The 18,347-nt window shown below is 35.0% G+C and overlaps 2 protein-coding genes across 2 annotated transcripts in view; one reads left to right on the top strand and one right to left on the bottom strand.

The window, feature by feature from the left end:
* RhoGAP1A (Rho GTPase activating protein at 1A) overlaps nucleotides 1-680 on the bottom strand; it is a 62,222-nt gene extending 61,542 nt beyond the window's left edge. The window contains exon 1 of the mRNA XM_088265330.1: nucleotides 602-680. The gene's annotated coding sequence lies outside the window, so the exon portion shown is untranslated. The remainder of the gene's footprint in view (nucleotides 1-601) is intronic.
* Nucleotides 53-17,908, top strand: Rnb (BTB/POZ domain-containing protein Rnb). The gene is made up of 12 exons (XM_088265331.1): nucleotides 53-386; nucleotides 1,662-1,888; nucleotides 2,630-2,870; nucleotides 5,231-5,399; nucleotides 6,693-6,875; nucleotides 8,069-8,469; nucleotides 9,912-10,287; nucleotides 11,418-11,600; nucleotides 12,627-12,819; nucleotides 13,670-13,772; nucleotides 14,538-14,683; nucleotides 17,011-17,908. The coding sequence occupies exons 1-12, from the start codon at nucleotides 141-143 to the stop codon at nucleotides 17,765-17,767; spliced, it is 3,225 nt and encodes a 1,074-aa protein (XP_088121457.1). The 5' UTR covers nucleotides 53-140; the 3' UTR covers nucleotides 17,768-17,908.
* The last annotated feature ends 439 nt before the right edge of the window (nucleotides 17,909-18,347 follow it).

Below are 18,347 nucleotides of genomic sequence, written 5' to 3'. Positions count from 1 at the left end.
ACCTATGTATCCAAACGGAATGTCGTATATTTGATTATCCATTTTTATAAAATCCTTTACTTATTACGCTATCTGGCCTTGCACAAAACGGCCTCTCGTAGCTGTCAAGTAATAATTTTATCGAAATAAAATGTATTAAAATGGATAAAAATCATATTAACGTGTTATTAGGAAATATAAATTCAACATCTACAACCAAAATCCTAGATGCTTTGCACCAAATAAGGACCCGCGTCATAAAAACCGAAGATGGCTTAAAAAGTTTTCGCGAGTGTGAAGGTTTAGAAAATTTGGTACTTTTACTAAGAAAAACCAATGAAAATGTCTTAGATATAGTTTTAAGCATACTCGGAAACTGCTGCATGGAAGAAGAAAGCAGTTTAAGGGTAAGTCCTCAAAATTATTTATGCACTCTGTAGACTGACTTGTATGAATGACCATGTCCTGATATTGTGATTACCCTAGTTATTTATAAGTTCACATGTAACTATATAAGATGATAATTCAATTACAAACAGCTGAAGATAAGTCTACATTCATAAAATTATTTTATTTTCATTTAGGGGGAAACTACACCTCATAATACTGACCCGCTACCTACGATAATGAACTCCTGGGAATATTTTCTGGATATGATAGTTTGTTTGGCTTAAAAAATTGATCACTTGAGTTCTCTTTGTGTGTAGCATTAACGCGCAGCTTATGTTTATACTCGCTTTGAGACAAGCAAGTATAAATATGAGTCGTCAAGGGGACTAAAACTGACTACACTCGCAAATTTGCATAAAGTTTAATTATTTATTTTTTGTGTTTTTTTGTTATTTATAACAAAATTCATGTATTACACACTGATATAAAATACTGTGTCAAAACTATCAGGCTATACTTTTAATTTGACTCATTGTTATCACTTTTAAGCGGGGTTTTTTTTAAGCAAAAAAGGTCCCAGAACTTATGTCAAGCTTTTTACTAAAAAATTTATATATTCAAATATTCATAACAATTTTATCATTTTGACGAATTATATAAATATAGATTGCAATTACGTGAACGCAAACATTGTTTCGTCTAATTGATTTTGAAAATTAAAAACAAAACAAAAAATTATTTACCGGAACACCGTTCCACCGCGTTACATGGAAAAAAGAGCCCTGCTTTTAAGCCATTTGACTCATTATTATCACTTCTTAGCAATGCGTTTAGCGTGTATATCGCATTGGGGGAAATGTTAGATGAATGCGACGTGCACGAATGACGCACCCAATGTGTTCATATTCATAACAACAACAAAAAACTCATGTTGGTACAACCCAGAATTTATGACCAAATTTAGGACATACTCAAAATATGAATAAGTAAATATAAATTGACGACCATAAATCTATTTTATTTCAGTTTGGAAAACGAAAAGTCACTTCTCTAACTTTTCTTCTTCCAGCTTTAATTACAAAAATAATAAAAATAAATTAAAAAATTAGTTCCAATTGTACGTTTCCACTTAAAAATAATCTAAAGATTGTCATGTAAATAAGTATAACTATATCTTCTTCTTCTAACCCTCATCCACACCCAATGGTGCATAGGGCACTACATTGCATTGACGCACTCTAAATGTGAATAAGTAAATATGAATTGACGACCGTTAATCTATTTTATTTCAGGTTGGAAAACTGAAAGTGACCTCTCATTTGGTTACCATTTTGAAATGCATAAGTCGCGACAGTATCGTTGGGAGGACATGTCGTCTGATGGGCAATTTGGCGCAGCAAGCCGCGAATGCGGAGCAATTGCACACCGATGGAGCTGTCAACGCGCTGATCAGCGTTATCGGCAACAACGAGAAGACCTCGACCTACCAGACGCTCACAATGGCTGTCAGGGCTATACGGTAATTTATTCCACCGAGAAATACAGTCAAACTCGGTTATAACGAGGATGACAGGACCAACTGAATTTACTCATTATAACCGTTACTCGTTATATTCAATTCAATTCAATTTATTTATTTCAATCAATATATACATTACAAACTATAAAAAATGTAAATCGTATACATCAAAAATACATTAAAATAAAATATATCGTAGTCGTACAGGAGAAAGTGACCAACTACCAAAACGTAAAATGTTCAGGAGGGCCATTTAAGTCACTATTGCTTGGCAAGAAAATAAACACCAATGCGGTTAGTCATTTTTAACTAGTCAATATATTATACTTCCAAGTTTAAAATCCTTTGGGATTTTTTCAGGGCAATATTAAGCTAGTAAGATATCAAATAGTCAATGATCACGTTTTTGTAAAACAATGCACTTGGTCACTTTCTCCTGTATGACTATTGCTATGCAAGAACTATTGCTTAAGGTGTAGAAGAATCCCGCTATAGGTATTTTCGAGTATAGGTATTTTTTTCATAAACATACCTATCACATGAAGACATGAAGTATCTGGAATCTAGTGAATCTGGTGTGGTGAATTATCTAATAAATCTTAATAAAATAAAAAAAACATGAATGATAAGGAGAGTATTATAAATAGTGGTATTGTAAAACTTAAATTAAAAATGGATACATTTTACCACAAAGAGACTGCCGAATCAATGAATGAAATTTTTCATATTTCTCTACTCCAGGTTGTTATGGATGGTGACGGACCGCCGGGAAGACATGCTGGCCAGCGGCGCCGTGAGGGCAGTGGCTGTGCTTCTCTGCGTTGAATGTGAAAATTCAGACCTGGTGAAGCCCCTCACTGGGGACTCCCAGAAGCAGAAGAAGGAAACGGTACCTAAGAAGAGCAGAGAGGAGCTGTTTGCCGGTCTGCTGAAATGCCTCGGATTCTTCACTATGCTCTCGACGTTTCAATGCGCTGAACAGGTAGGACTTCAGATATTATTTAGATGTTTTTAAACCCCACAGTGAGATACGGTGACAACATCATTAACCTGTTAACCGGGCGGTCCGCTGTCCAATTACGCAACTTGTAACGGGCGCGAATACTGATTCACTCCGTGTCTTAAATTCATGTCGAGACATGTATGGATGACTAATACCTTTGTTGTTAAAATATACGTCCATAAATATAATATAAGAAACATATTTCAAGGAAGTATTCATATGTCCTACCCGTACCCGATATTGTTTGCGTTGGACTTATTTATGCGTCCCGCCCGGTTAATAGGTAAAAAAAAATTATTTGATTTAAGTTTTGTGCTGACATTTCTTGGTAGAACTGCATTTTATAGAATAAAATAACAACTATGTAGTTTTTTCCACATGATAAATGTGGAAAAACTATGTCGTTGTTATTTTGTACTTTTTTATTTATTTATCGGAAAACCAACAGAATATTCACAAAAATAATAAAATATATTTAAAAAAAAAAAATTGATTATAATTTTAGGTTTTCACTAAAAAATAATTTAAAGACTGTCATGTAAATATGAACTAACTAACCATCACGCCGCAGTGGCAGGCAGAGAGAATAGAATGCCATACCACTCTGTCTTTGCAAGCATTCTTTGCCTCTTCCTGTATCTCCTCATACGTACCTGTCTATTATTTCAACTCCTAACCTGACTGAACGGTAAAACAAATTTATGAAGCGAATGTAGTTGGAAATAGGGGAGCAGAGGAAGGCCGAGGAAAATTTGTTGTGATAAGATAGGTCAAATACCTGAGTCAGAATAATCAATGGGTATTTATGAGGAGATGCATGAATGCGGAAGAGGCGAGGAGCGTTTGCAAAAACAGTATTACGTTGTTGCGAAAACGCATTCAGTTCTCTCAGGTGATTAGTTATTTAGTTACAAAATTTAGGTTTTACTTGGTAAATACTACTTTTTCTTAAAATCTATTGTGACACGTGTTATATGCGTTCCGCATCATTTTCAAACACCGTAGATAGATATTATCACAAAGTGACTGCCAAATCAATGTATGAAATTAGTTACATAAATCGCTCTCCTTTCAAGAATGTCATAAATCAAAAAACTAGATTTTTCAGGAGAATGTTTTTAAAGTTTAAAAATATAACACAATGTATTAAAAATTAATATCAAGCCAGTTATTGAACTTTTTACCAAGCAACAGATCTTTTTAGGTAAAACCTGAAGGTTTTTTCTCCATTTGAAAAATATTCAGTACATTTAAAAAAATAATTAAACTATACCTTTTCTTCAAAATGCAAAAACAACATTTTCTGCCCTGTAGCGGGTAAATATTAAGTTAAAAATATGCCTCTTTTGCTGGGATATAGTACATTTTCTGGGCATTCCGAAAACATGACTTACTGAAAATTGCCGATTTTTGATTTATGACGTTCTTGAAAGGAGTGAGCGAAATATGTATCTCATATTTAAACATATCGTAGTCGTACATGAGAAAGTGACCAACTAACAAAATGTTAAATATTATTTTTTGACATCTCATCAAAGATGAAGAAGAATATTGAAGTTTGGGCATTTACGGAGCTGACGACCGTCATAGGCTGGTTTAAGTGATCACTTTACAAACGTGTAACATTCACCAATTCTACCCATTATTGACAACCACACTACTCAAATTCTTGGAAGTTCCTCCTGAGATGTCAAAAAATAATATGAAAATAACTCCTGTAATTGGAGATAATCCAGATTTTGTGAACAAGTATTTGGACACACTCAAAATGTTGTATAACGTAAAATGTTCAGGAGGGTCATTTAAGTCAAGTTCTTCTCAAAGCCAAGCCTGGCAAGAAAATAAACATCAATGCAGTAAGTCATTTTTAACAAATCAATATGTTATACTTCCAAGTTTAAAATCCTTTAGGATTTTTTCAGGGCAATATTAAGCTAGTAAGATATCAAATAGTCAATGATCACGTTATTGTGAGGCAAATTTATGAGGCGAATGTTAGTGGGAAAAGAAGCAGAGGAAGACCGAGAAAAACATGGCACGATCAGGTATGCCAAATACTCAAAAGTGGTCAGGTTAGGAGTCGTAACAATCGGAGGGTATGTATGAGGAGATGCATGAACGTGGAAGAGGCGAAGAATGTTTGCAAGAACAGAGTGGTGTGGCGCTCTATTCTCTCTGCCTACCCCTGCGGGGAAGCGGCGTGATGGTTAGTTAGTTAGTTTTTGCACTTGGTCACTTTTCCCTGTACGACTACAATATGTTTAATCATTTTAGATTAGTTTCTTTCCGAATATTATTCTTTGGCTTCCCGACTTACAAATGGATTAATTTCCTTCTAGATTCAAGGAGACGGTAGAGGATACCGGTGTTTGGTGGTCCTAAGCAAAAATTTTCAGACAACAGCTGTGAAGTGCATAGTAAACCTTTGCTATGTCTCAACTTCCCGACCGAGTCTAGGCACTGCCGGCGCTGTCGAGTGTGTGGTGGACCTTCTGAATGCAGAAAGAGGTGAGCAAATACAGTGAAACTCTTAATTTACGTTTTTTGAGGGACTGAAAAAAAACTTATTTAGAGGAAAAATGTGAATGCAAAATGTGAATGGGGTTGTTGAAAAAAAAACATTTCGATTTTATTTATTTTTTGTGAAAATCATATAGTTTTTTTTTTTTGCTTACAAAAACCTAGATAGAAGGAAAATGTAAAAAGGGGGGATTGAAAAAATATTTTGCAAAAATTGTAATGACTTAAGGAATAAAATTTTTAAAAAATATAAACACTAAATGATGATCGCGAATAATGTTAAAAAAAAAAGTGTTACGATCGGGTCAGAAATCGAATGACGGGATATTTTCAACGTAAATTAAGGGAAAAAAATGTAAATGAAGGTAATAAATGTATGAAAAATATATCGGGACTGAAATAATTACACGCAATAGGTGTGAAAATGTTAAATCCGGGTTTCACTCTATATTATTCATTTGGTATACTCTACTTAACTAAAAAAAATATGGGTGAGATTGTGCATTGGAAGTGAATTTATTTAGGTTCTAGTAACTACTACATACTACTAACCCTTATCTATAACCCATGGTGCATAGGGCACTGCATCAAATTGATGCAATGTTTAGATATAAGGGAAATTGATCAGTCCTGCGCTTCAGGTACCAGTCCAGGGTAATATTAAATAAATATTAGAGTGAAAAAACACCTTTTCTTATTCTTACCCTTATACACCCAATGGTGCATAGGGCAATGCATCGTATTGATGCGCTGTTATATTGATCGTTATTTACATGAGGAAATCACTCCTGTACTTCATGGACTAATCCAGGGTAATATTAAATAAATATTAGTGTGTAAAATCACTTATAATTATTTTCACCATCCCTCTGGAAATCGAATTTTATCCGCCTCCGTGGTATAATGGTTAGTGTGTTTAGCTACAGTGCCATAGGTCCCGGGTTCGAATTTGACCTTCTTCTTCTTCATCTTTTTGTAGGACTTGTGGCCTGTTTTTTAAGAAGGATTAGCCTCCTGCGATGTTGATTCCCAGCTTTCGACCCATTTCTTTGGTGGTCTGCCCGGGAGTCGTCCAGTCGTCGGGTTGACCGTACAGTGCGATGTGGTGGAGTCTGGATGGTTCCATTCTCATCACATGCTCATACCATTGTCTCCTTCGTTGCCTTCCCCACCTAACGACATCTTCGATCTCGCATATTTCCCTGATCCTGGCATTTCGAATTTGACCTACCGCCTCTAAAATAGTTTCACTTAAAAAATTAATGTGTTTTAACTTTCTAGACGAGTGGCCGGAATCATGGATCCGCGCGCTGTGCTTGTTGTGTCGCGAGGCGGTGAATAGAGCCAAACTGAGGGAGTGTGGTGGACTCACCCTACTCCTGGCGGTCGCCCGGGACAGCTCCTCTATAGCGCGACACACGCACGCCCTACACGCTCTCCTTCAGTTTGTTTTTGATGATATTGGTAAAAAAAATAATATAATAAATCAAATAATTTCTTTAACATTCATATACATATTAAGTACATATTATTTATAACCCTTATCCGCACCCAATGGTGCATAAAGCACTGCACCGAATTGACGCAGTGCTATCTTGATCATTACTTACATGAAGGCAAGGTGATCACTCTTGCGCTTCAGGAACCAGTCCAGGGTAATATTAAATAAATATTACAGTGTAAAATCACTAATATTTATTTTCATCCCCCCTGAGAATCGAACCCGGGACCTCCAGCACGGCAGCTAAACACGCTGACCATTACAGCATGGAGGCGGACATTAGTACATATATATATTTAATATTAAGTACATATATAGGATGGAAAGGTTGATAAAGATATAGAAAGGAGAGTGAACGCTGGGAATAGAATGAATGGTGCACTAATCCAGTTGTAGCAAATAAAAACCTATCAGCAAAAGCTAAACTGGCAGTACACAATGGAATCCTGGCTACCACCCTTATGTGTGGAAACGAAGCATGTAGTTGACAAAATAAGGATGAAAGACTGAATGCAGTCGAAATGCGATCCCTCAGAAGAATGTGCAGCAAAACAATGTATGATAGATGTACGAATGGTGAAATAGGGAAAGAATGCAACACTAGGAGAAGCATTATCGATGCATAGTTTAAAGTTTTCAACGTTCTTTAAACTGGCACAATGCACTAAGTATTTTATTTATTGTTTCGGCATTAACTTTGTGGTAAGACATGTTACAATGATAAAAGAAAACACTTGTTTTTTACCACTTGAGTTTTATTATAGACTACATGTTTCAGAAGTTAAACTTACATCATTCAGGTCTGTATAATAACTGAGTTATTATACAGACCTGAATGATGGAAGTTTAACTTCTGAAACATGTAGTCTATAATTAAAATTCAAGTGGTAAAAAACAAGTGTTTTCTTTAATCAATGCACTAAGTAGCTTGAAATGTCATATTTATGTGGTTTTACAAGTAAATTGACTTTAAGTTTAATAGTGGGTATTTTATTCAGGCTACAAGCTTTAAATAACAGGGATTATTCAAACAGAGATTTTAGAGTTAACATTTTTTGCCAATATACCCATGATATACATGACATATTCTGACTTTTTTGATATTTTTGATAACAGTTGTCTGCAAGTCTCTTCAATAATATATTTAAATTTACAGGATTCCAAATCCTCATAAACGAAGGTTTGATTTCTATAATCGAAGAGCAACTAAAAGAATACATTACAACTATGAAATGCGAGCATCAAAAATACGAGGAAGAAAATTCCAAAAGTGATTCTGGCGAGATTGAAAATGGCGTCAAGGAATCGCAAATATCTCCGTCGGAAGACGAGGCTAGGGAAGATTCGGATTCCAGTAAGCGGAACAATTCCGGAACACAATACACCGATAATAAAGACAATCTTAAAATCGTTATCGAGAGGGACAACATGATGATCGGCTTCAACGACGCTTACCATGGAAGTGATGGGGAGGATTCAAGTGAAGAATATAAGATGAAGTCACCGGGAAACACTAAAAAGAGATGCAGGAAGCTACCTGTAGATGAGTCACCAAAGGTAATAATAATAAATTTAGGTTATTTGTATAGTGCAATTTTCGTAAAATACTACATCAAGGGCGCTTTACTGTGAATGAATTGGGGAATCTTCTTTTCCCAATTCATGGAAATCATATAGCAATAATAATAATAAAACCCTCATCCGCACCCCAATGGTGCATAGGGCACTGCGTCATATAAACGCAGTGTTATCTTGATCGTTTACACATGAAGGAAAGGTGATCAGCCCTCCGATTCAGGTACCAGTCCAGGGTAATATTGAATAAATATTGCAGTGAAAAAATCACTTATATTTATTTTACCCCCTTGGGAATCGAACCCAGGACCTCCAGAATGGTAGCCGAGCGTGCTGACCATTACACTACGGAGGCGGACATATATTTTGATTCAGCAAACAAATGTATTTTTAGTTTTTTTTTCTAAAGATCATTTTACTCTCACTATTTCTAACCACTGGTAAAAGAGCATTCCACGCCAACGGCGAGCTGTTGCGAGCTGGTAAAATCACTTTGCCCATTGCAGTTGTTGTAGCCGATCGAAGCTTGAGACGTCTATCAACCAATTTGTCTGGAATACACAGCTCTTTTAGATAATGTGAAGCCATATTATGTTTTGATTTGTACATGAGTAGACAGAGTTTATACTCAACCCTTTCAGGAAAGCGTAACCAGTGCAGTTTGTGAAGTAGTGGGGTGATGTGACTGAATTTAAAAATTCCAAATATTTGTTTGCTGCTGCGTTTAACACTGATCGCAGTCAAGTCAATTTATTGTTTAGTAGACACATGTATATACCATTACAAAAAATTTACTCTAGATACTAGAAACGCATTTATGAATTAACGGGCAGCATCAACTGGCAGATTCTTGCGAATGCTTTATTACGTAAATGGTATAAACATAGGGATGTCCTACATTTGAAAGAGCTATAACACCAATGACTGCTTAAAGGGTTGTCTTATTAACAATTAAAAGGGCTATTTTGTGTTTTAAAATATCAAATTAATGTATTAAACATAACTTCACTAAACTATTAGAATGTGTTTACTTAAACTACCCGGACTAAGAGGGGGATTTGTAATTCCTCTAAAACAATGTTTCACTCGATAATTATTCCAGCGATTTAATCCTTATTTTTTTGTAATGTTTATAATAATACTTTGGAATACTTTAACCTTTTTTGTTTATAAGTGCAATCTTGAATTTATTGTTTCAGGGGGATTTGGAATCCCCGTAAAATAATGTTTCACTCAAACCCTTGATACATAGTTATTCAAGCAATTTGATGCATATACGCAACCTATGCTGCGTTTGCCTTCCACTTTGCCTTTTAATATAATAAGTATTACTTCATATTTCTAGAAATTACTAGTATAATAAACGCATGAAACACATAGATTTTTATTAATTTTTTACACGGTTGATTTTTTTAATATTATAGTCATTGAGTCTTCTGAAAATGGCGAGATATGACTGGAGTTCTTGCGGCATCACCTGTGAACCGAAAGGCCCCGATTGGACTTACATCACGAGTCCAAACATGAGTCCGATGTCTGGTTATTCACCGACGAGCAACCAATCCAAAAGTCCAAAATACGAAATTCGATACAGAGCCGATGGTTTCGCATATCACGGAGTTAATAATAGTCACCGAACACTGCCGGGATCGGATCTGATCAACGACTGGAGTCCGGAGTCTACCGGGAGCGCAGCAGGTGACGGGGGATGCTCCTCTTCCACTTACTTTTGCCAATGGAGTCCGGGAAGCGCACAGAGTTTTTGCTATTCTCCAGCCAGCGTTATCAACTGCGAAGATGGTAAGAAAATATAATTTGTATTTGAAGCAATAACTTTGTGATTTTCCATTATATAATTAAAATAAAACTTTGTTTTAAAATCATTATAAGTATTTTATTATAACTTAATTATAACGTCTACCGGTTTCGAAGCTAATTGCTTCTTTTTCAAGACTGATTAATACCGAATAAAAAAAGAAGCGGTTAGCCTCGAAACCGATAGACATTATAATTAAGTTATATTGAAGTGATTTTAAAACAAAGTTATATTTTAATTATATGTTAAGAAAAGTTTTCTGATATTGTTGCTTTACATTTTTAAAAAATAAAAAAAAGTTTTACTAAAAAATAAGGTTTTTATGGGTGTAAAACTTATGTCAACCTTACAAATTTTTTTTTTTTAATACAATTATTAAACAACTGACCAGGAGAAAAAGATATTTTTTTAAATGTCCTCTACGTTTCTGATTTTCATTTAGCAATATAATATAACAACATTCTTTATTTTTTTAAAAAATCACAACGTTTTTTGTCACAAAATATTGTCAGGTATGAAACCTGACAAAAATTTGTCAGTGTATCCGGTTTGCATTAAATATTTTTGCAACAGATATCTTTTCTCTTGCGCGTAGGTCATACGGGCGCGGAATGGTGAAGAAAAACCGTGCGTATTACGTGCATTTGTATGTGTAGGCTGGTTAATGACCTGATGATGGAGTCATGAATTTGAATAAGTGTTTATAAAAGTAGTATTACACAAAGTGAACGATGAATGATAAGTAGAGTATTCATCTAGTAATTCATATTTGTAAAAGAGGCAAGCTTGATTAAGGCTCTCAGGAGGCATGCGGAGTACATGGCCAAGCCAACTGAATCGCCTTTTCTTGATGACAGTTGTGACCAAGATTTGCTGCGTCCTACGCCTTATCTCTTCATTCCTCTTTTACAAGGCATCAGGTTCGCGCCGCCCAGGACGACCACTGCTGACAATTTGTCGGCAGTTCTCGTCAGAACTTTGGGATGCGGATCTGACTTGGGAGGATGCAAGGGAGCTGGCAGCCGACAGAAAAGCCTGGAGACAGTTTGTGGACTCCATATGCTCCACCTAGGGAGCGGATATGGTTATTATTATTATTCATATTTTATTTTAGATTCATCAGATTCAGAGAAGTCGGGGCGTTATTCCCCGGTGTGCAGTGACGTCGAGGAGTCCTTAGAAGCTCGGACCCACCCTGCAGAGCTGATCTCCGAGTTTAGTGAGTGCCAAATGGCCAATGACCTGGATGACCTCATGATGGATGATGAAACATTTTCAGTTCAAGAGCTGCAACTAGGTAAAAAATATACATATTTGTTGTGTGACAAGGTGGTGAAAGTTTTTCAGTAAAAGATTGCTTGTTCTTTGATTTTGGTTTATTCTATATCGTAAGGGCGTTTGTCCACTACACGGGATTTCACCGTCCGGCAGTCCGGTTTTGAAAAATGAAAAGACTAGGACAGTTTAGCGTGATCGAATTTATGCGCAACATGTTCACACACCGATGGAGAACTCCGATCCGAAGAAAGATGGACAAAAGCACAAGCCAATCGTCGTTTTAAAACGCTAACTGACGTGCCAGACGGTAAAATTACACGAAATTCCGGGTAGTGGACAAGCGCCCTTAGTGTACTGGCAAAAATCGTTTACTCGAAAATATGCAATTTCGACTTAAAGATGCAGTATTATAATGTTTTCAACGTTCTATAAACTGGCAAAACACACTAAGTAGTTTGAAATGTCATATTTATGTGGTTTTAAAAGTAAATTCAACTTTAAGTTTAATAGCGGGTATTTTATTCAGGCTAAAGGCTTTAAATGACATGGATTATGGAAACGGGGATTTTCGAGATAACATTTTTTGCTAGTATACCCACCATATATGCATATATAACACACTTTGGACGGGAAAGGTATTTATTCCCTGTTTGATCGATTGATGCTTAAGGACGGAAAGAGTAATTTTACCTTCTGCGCCGGCCTCATTCTAAAGTCAGAAAAGGAGGAATTACATTTTTAATGTTTTTATATGAATATTATGTACCAATTTCTTTGTCAAGGTCTTAACTATATGTACATAATTATCAAACCCTGTCGCCAGCGCTCTGCAGGCGTAAAAAACACCCGTCCGAAATGTGTTAATGTATCTAAGGAACCTGTGTTGTACTCATTTTTGTGCTTTGTTGTCTCTCTGCTAGGGTTACTTTTTATAAGAATTTATTTTATATAATTTATATTTGAAGCAATTACTCTGTGATTGTCCATTTTATGACTAAAATATGTAATATAATTATTTTATAATTATGTTTATTTTATATTTCAGAGGATTCAACCGAACAGCAAAGCAGGTCCCACAGAATTAGGTGTTTATTAGTTCTGCTATCCCGAGTGTCTCATTCCGATACCGGGGTGGAAAGACTGGCGTCCCGAGACCTGTTGTTATCCCTAATCAGCTACGTAAAGAAATCTAGATATCCTCTGAACAGAGCGGCCAGGATACTGGCAAGGATTATAAGGTCCGTTCCTTGCTCTTATTATCATTATTTATCTCATGAATTGATTTGGCAGTCACTAAAGTTAGTCACTACTCACAGTTTGTGCTAAAAATTTTAATTCCAGATTTACCTATTAAAAAAAATTAAACATGTGCATAGTACCACTTAATGAGTTTTATTTCATTACACGCATTAGTTTTCAAAACTAGTCATCTATAATGAAATAAAACTCATTATGTGGTATTATACAAGTGTTTAAAAAAAATCCAAGCCGAATCAATAAATAATATAAATTAACTTAGTAAATACCACTATTTCTTAAAATCTATTGTGACACATGTTTTGATGCAATCCGTATCATTTTCAAACACAATACGGTGTTTAAAAATGATCCGGAATGCAGCGAAACACATCTCACTATAGATTTTAAAAAAATAGCGGTATTTACTAAGTAAAACATCAATCAAAAGTTTTGACCCTTTCGAAGAATGAAAGTAGAGTAGATCTGGGTTCGAAATGTTGATGAATAGGAAAATGATAGAAAAAGTCAATGTTTTAATATATTTTGGTATTTAAGTATATTTTTAGTGATGGAAATGTGTGTAAGAAAAAATATTTCCGATGAATGTACAGCAAAGTCGTGGTTTTTGAAAGAGATAAATGTAGATCTTGTTGTAAAATAGTAGAAAATTTTAGGACAGTTAAATGATTTCATATGTCTGGGAAGTACATTTTCTAGGGATGGAAAGATTGATAAAGCCTACCATAACATTGAATATCTGGGCATAATTTTTAGTCAGTTAGTTATAAGCAATTGTTACTTTTTATTAGTGTACATTTTTTTAAACATTTTGTTATTGATTGATTACAGTAACGCTACTCATCTTGTGAGACTCCTGAAGCATAGACTCATTTTGCACTTGTACAAGATTTTGCATGAGCCAAAACACTCGGATTGCAGACAATGCAAACAGGTAACATATCATGGCTAGTACAAACTCACAAATGATTTCGCGAATGCACATGACCAAAATTACAACCGTGGATATAGTGAACTAAGCTGCAGCTATATTAACACATTGTCGTCAGACGGTTTTTTCATCAACCCCGACCCTAATTAGTATTCTAATTAGAGTCGTATATTAATCACATTCGTCCGCCTCTGTGGTGTAATGGTTAGCGTGTTTAGCCACCATGCTGAAGGTCCCAGGTTTGTAAACAAAAATAATGAAAATTTGCAATGGCATGACTTATGACAGAAACAATCTGATTTCTGTCACTTTGATTGCGACCAAATACTGACAATGGATGGTTTCTTTTTCTTCTGCTTGGTGTGGGCCTTGTGGCCTGTTTTTAAGATGAATTAGCCTCCTAGGATGTCGATTCCCAGCTGCCAATCCATCTCTTTAGTTGTCTACCTTGGATTGGCTATGCAGTGCAATATGGGGGAGTCTGGATGGTTCCATTCTCTTCGCATGTGCATACCAATATCTCCTTTGTTGCCTTCCCCACCTAACAACATATTCGATCTCAATGGATGAATTGACGCAAAACTCACAACTGACAGAAAATATTGTAGATAATACCAAATGATCGAGAAAAAACGCATCTGCGCCATATAAATTCGCGAAAGCGTTTCCCTCTATACGAATAATCATATTTTCACATGCATATTATTTGGCTTTATATTTTGAATAGGTAGTATAATTTTTGTCTTAATTTTTTTATAATTCTTTTAGTTGCATACACTATCGAAAAGACTGCTAACTCAGATGACAATGTTGGCGGAATCAGACTATGGTATTGGGGAAATAAGCTACCAGCTTTTAAAGGGTGAGCCGGCGATGAAGCAGACATTGGCGTTGACACTCCCCTACATTATCAGGTACCTATGTGAAATATAATGGCTGCAGAATCTCATTCCACATTTTTTCATCTATATAATAGAAGATGAATATAACTGTTAGTTGCTTGCTGTATGCGGATGACGCCGTACTGCTAGCGAGCAGCGCGGAGGACTTGCAACTAATAGTGTCAAGAATGTATGATGTATGTATGGAAAATGATCTGGCAATGAATGAAGGTAAGTCAAAGGTCATGGTGTTTGAAAGAGAGAAAGATTTGACAGAATGCAAGATTATCGTGCACAATGAATCCCTAGAACAGGTGCAAGAATTTTTATATCTAGGAAGCATGTTCACAAGGGATGGAAAAGTGGACAAGGATATTGAGAGAAGAGTGAATGCAGGGAATAGAATAAATGGTGCTTTTAACAGAGTGATTGGGAATAAGAATATGTCCATGGAAGCCAAGCTAGCGGTTCACAACGGCGTGCTAGTACCGACACTAATGTATGGAAGCGAAACATGGAACTGGCAAAGGAAGGATGAAAGCAGAGAGAATGCTGTTGAAATGCGCTCCCTCAGACGAATGTGTGGAAAATCATTGTATGACAGAATTAAAAACGACGATATAAGAAAGGAATGTAAGGCTGAACGAGGAATAATTGAAAAGATTAGGAAGAGCTCTTTGCGGTGGTATGGACATGTGGAGCGAATGGATAGCGAGAGAATGACTAAGAAAATATATGTGGCGAATGTGAGAGGGAAAACAGAACGTGGACGACCGAAAAAGACTTGGCACGATCAGATCAATCAGAACCTAAAATCTGGCGGTGTCAAAAGTCTGCGTAATCGGAGGGCATGTATGACTAGATGTATGGATGTGAAGGAGGCGAGGAGTGTATGTCAGGACAGAAGAGTGTGGCGTTCCATCCTCTCTGCCTACCCCTGTCAGGGAAACAATGAATCATGTCGATACGTTCATTATTGTATACCAAATACAGATTTAATTTTTTTTTTTTGGAATGGGCTCAAGTAACACATCAAAGTTCAAGTAGCCCCGTTCTACGTTACCCTTATATTTTATTACAGATATATAAAAAGAAATCCGCAAAGATTTATTTTTTTTATTAAAAAAAAATATAACTTACAAGAGTATATTTTTTTATTTATTTACTATTTTGTACTCCTAAAAATAGGGAAAACAATCATAAAATTTTATTTAAAAAACAATCAACAAAATCACTCTTAAAATATTTGATATAATAATATAAATATAAAAATAAAAAATAGTAACAGAGTGGTACACACCGAACTAACACCAAACAATTAAGTCACCGATATCAAAATATTGCTCATCAAAATATCAATTTAAAATTTTTCAATTTTTCCTTTTATTAAAAAAATAAAACTTTTAATATTTAATAGTAACCCTAGACTACGGGACATTTGTAAAATTTGTGGGAGGATATCCAATTTGTAGGGAACACTAAGGCAACACAAATAGCATTTATCTTAATGTTTTACTGATATTTTATGTTTGCATTTTACATAAAGTTCTCAAAAACATGTTACATTTTTTTAATTAAATGTTTTTCGTAAGCATTTTTGTTAGAATATGAGTTTTTCTTATCGTCAAACATTTTATGATAGTCCTGCATTAAGGTACATTGAAACCAATCCCGTGGTCCGGGGTTAATATATGCTGCGAGGACTCCATTATTTCATGAGAACTTAAATTTATGTAATTTCAAAGAATATTCTAGAAAAAATCTCCTCGTATAGTTGACTCATGTATATGATGATTAATAAATAAATAATAAATTAATATACTAGATTACCTACTGTTATAAAACCAAATCAAAACTGTATAAAACTTACTTTAAAAAAAGTTATTAATTTAATATTTTAATTTTGTCAACTGGCTGAAAACTGTCAAGAGATGTAACTGAATTGATCTGTCAACCGGGGTTTATGGCCTTTTTGAGTGTAGAAAAATATAATGGAAAGAATATCAAAATATGAAAAATATATATTGAAAGAAAATCATTTATGACATGTAATCAAATACAACATGGACAAATAAAGCAAACTTTAATACTTATACATATCTACCCACCTCCATTATCCATTTATGAATATCTATTTTATACTTAGTTTTGGTATTTACCGACTTAAATGGAAACAGGTTGTTCAGCATACATTGCTTTTACTGCCAATCCGGTTTTTCTTTTTAATTTTTTTTTTTTTAGTTTTTCTTGAAAAACTGAATTGCTAAACATGGAGATTTTTTTTTTTGGATCAGAAAAGATTACAAATAGCCTGTTTTTTTTTAGCATAGCTCTACTTATAACTTTCTTTTTTCTTACAGATCTCAAAGACCATTGAAGAAGTTTCTAACCAACTGCAAAGCTTTAGAATTATTTTTTACCTTATTGACCGAATACACGGAACCCCTCGAACACTGTATTCCCAGCCTGTCGCAACTAGCGTCCAGCCTACATCTCAAGGACCCAAAATCTCTGGAAAACAAGTTCAAGGACCACATCCTGCTCTCCTACGATCCTACATTCGAAGGCCTCCCTCCTGACGACATTGTGACCTTTCTCCTCGACGATTCTTCCAGCGTTCAAGCCAACAAGCACTTCCTGTGCCAGCAGTCCGAGATGTTCAACGCCATGTTGATGGGAGCGTTCAAAGAGTCCAGCGAAAAGAGCGTGAGGCTTAAAAAAGTCTCCAAAGGCGGTTTGGAATACCTGCTGACGTTACTTCACTGCGGCGTCAACAATGAACATGCTAATATAGAAACATTCCCATTTCCCGAGTGCTTAGCTACAACCTTGGAGACTCTTCTCTTAGCCGATAGATTTTTAATGGAAAAACTTAAAGGGTTTTTATTCAGCTCGATTATTCAGTTCAAATTGGAGCCGACATCAGCGGACAAAATATACATTTGGTCGTTGGAAGACGGAATGGGGCTGTTGTGTGTAGAATCTGTGGCGTACATTTTGGCGGGGCAAATGAGTGACAAGCAACGCTTGGAAATGTTTTCCTCGGTTATGAATACGAATTACAGACAGCAGTTAATAGACGATGTTAGAAATATTTTAATTAGACAATTTAAATAAATTAACTATAATACAACATTTTGAGTGTGTCCAAATACTAATTCACAAATCTGGATTATCTCCAATTATAGGAGTTATTTTTCATATTATTTTTTGACATCTCATCAAAGATGAAGAAGAATATGGAAGTCTGGGTATTTACGAGGCTGACAAACGTCATAGGCTGGTTTAAGTGATCACTCTACACACGTGTAACATTCACCAATTCCACCCACCATTGACAACCACACTACTCAAATTCTTGGAAGTTCTATATATATATATATATATATATATATATATATATATATATATATATATATATATATATATATATATATATATATATATATATATATATATATATATATATATATATATATATATATATATATATATATATATATATGTATGTATATATATGTATATATATGTATATATATATATGTATATATATGTATATATATGTATATATATATATAAATATATGAACTAATTTTGAAACATTGTTCCTGAATCACTGAATCACTAGAACCTCACTAGAGACATCTATTGGTGAGATGAAAAATGCCCAGACTTCCATATTCTTCTTTATCTTTGA

The sequence above is a fragment of the Brachycentrus maculatus genome, unplaced genomic scaffold, assembly GCF_059751285.1.
Source record: "Brachycentrus maculatus isolate JH-2025_06_01 unplaced genomic scaffold, ASM5975128v1 h1tg000244l, whole genome shotgun sequence".
NCBI lineage: Eukaryota > Metazoa > Arthropoda > Insecta > Trichoptera > Brachycentridae > Brachycentrus > Brachycentrus maculatus.
Note: the sequence above shows the minus strand (reverse complement) of the source record. Positions and strands in the feature narration are given on the sequence as shown.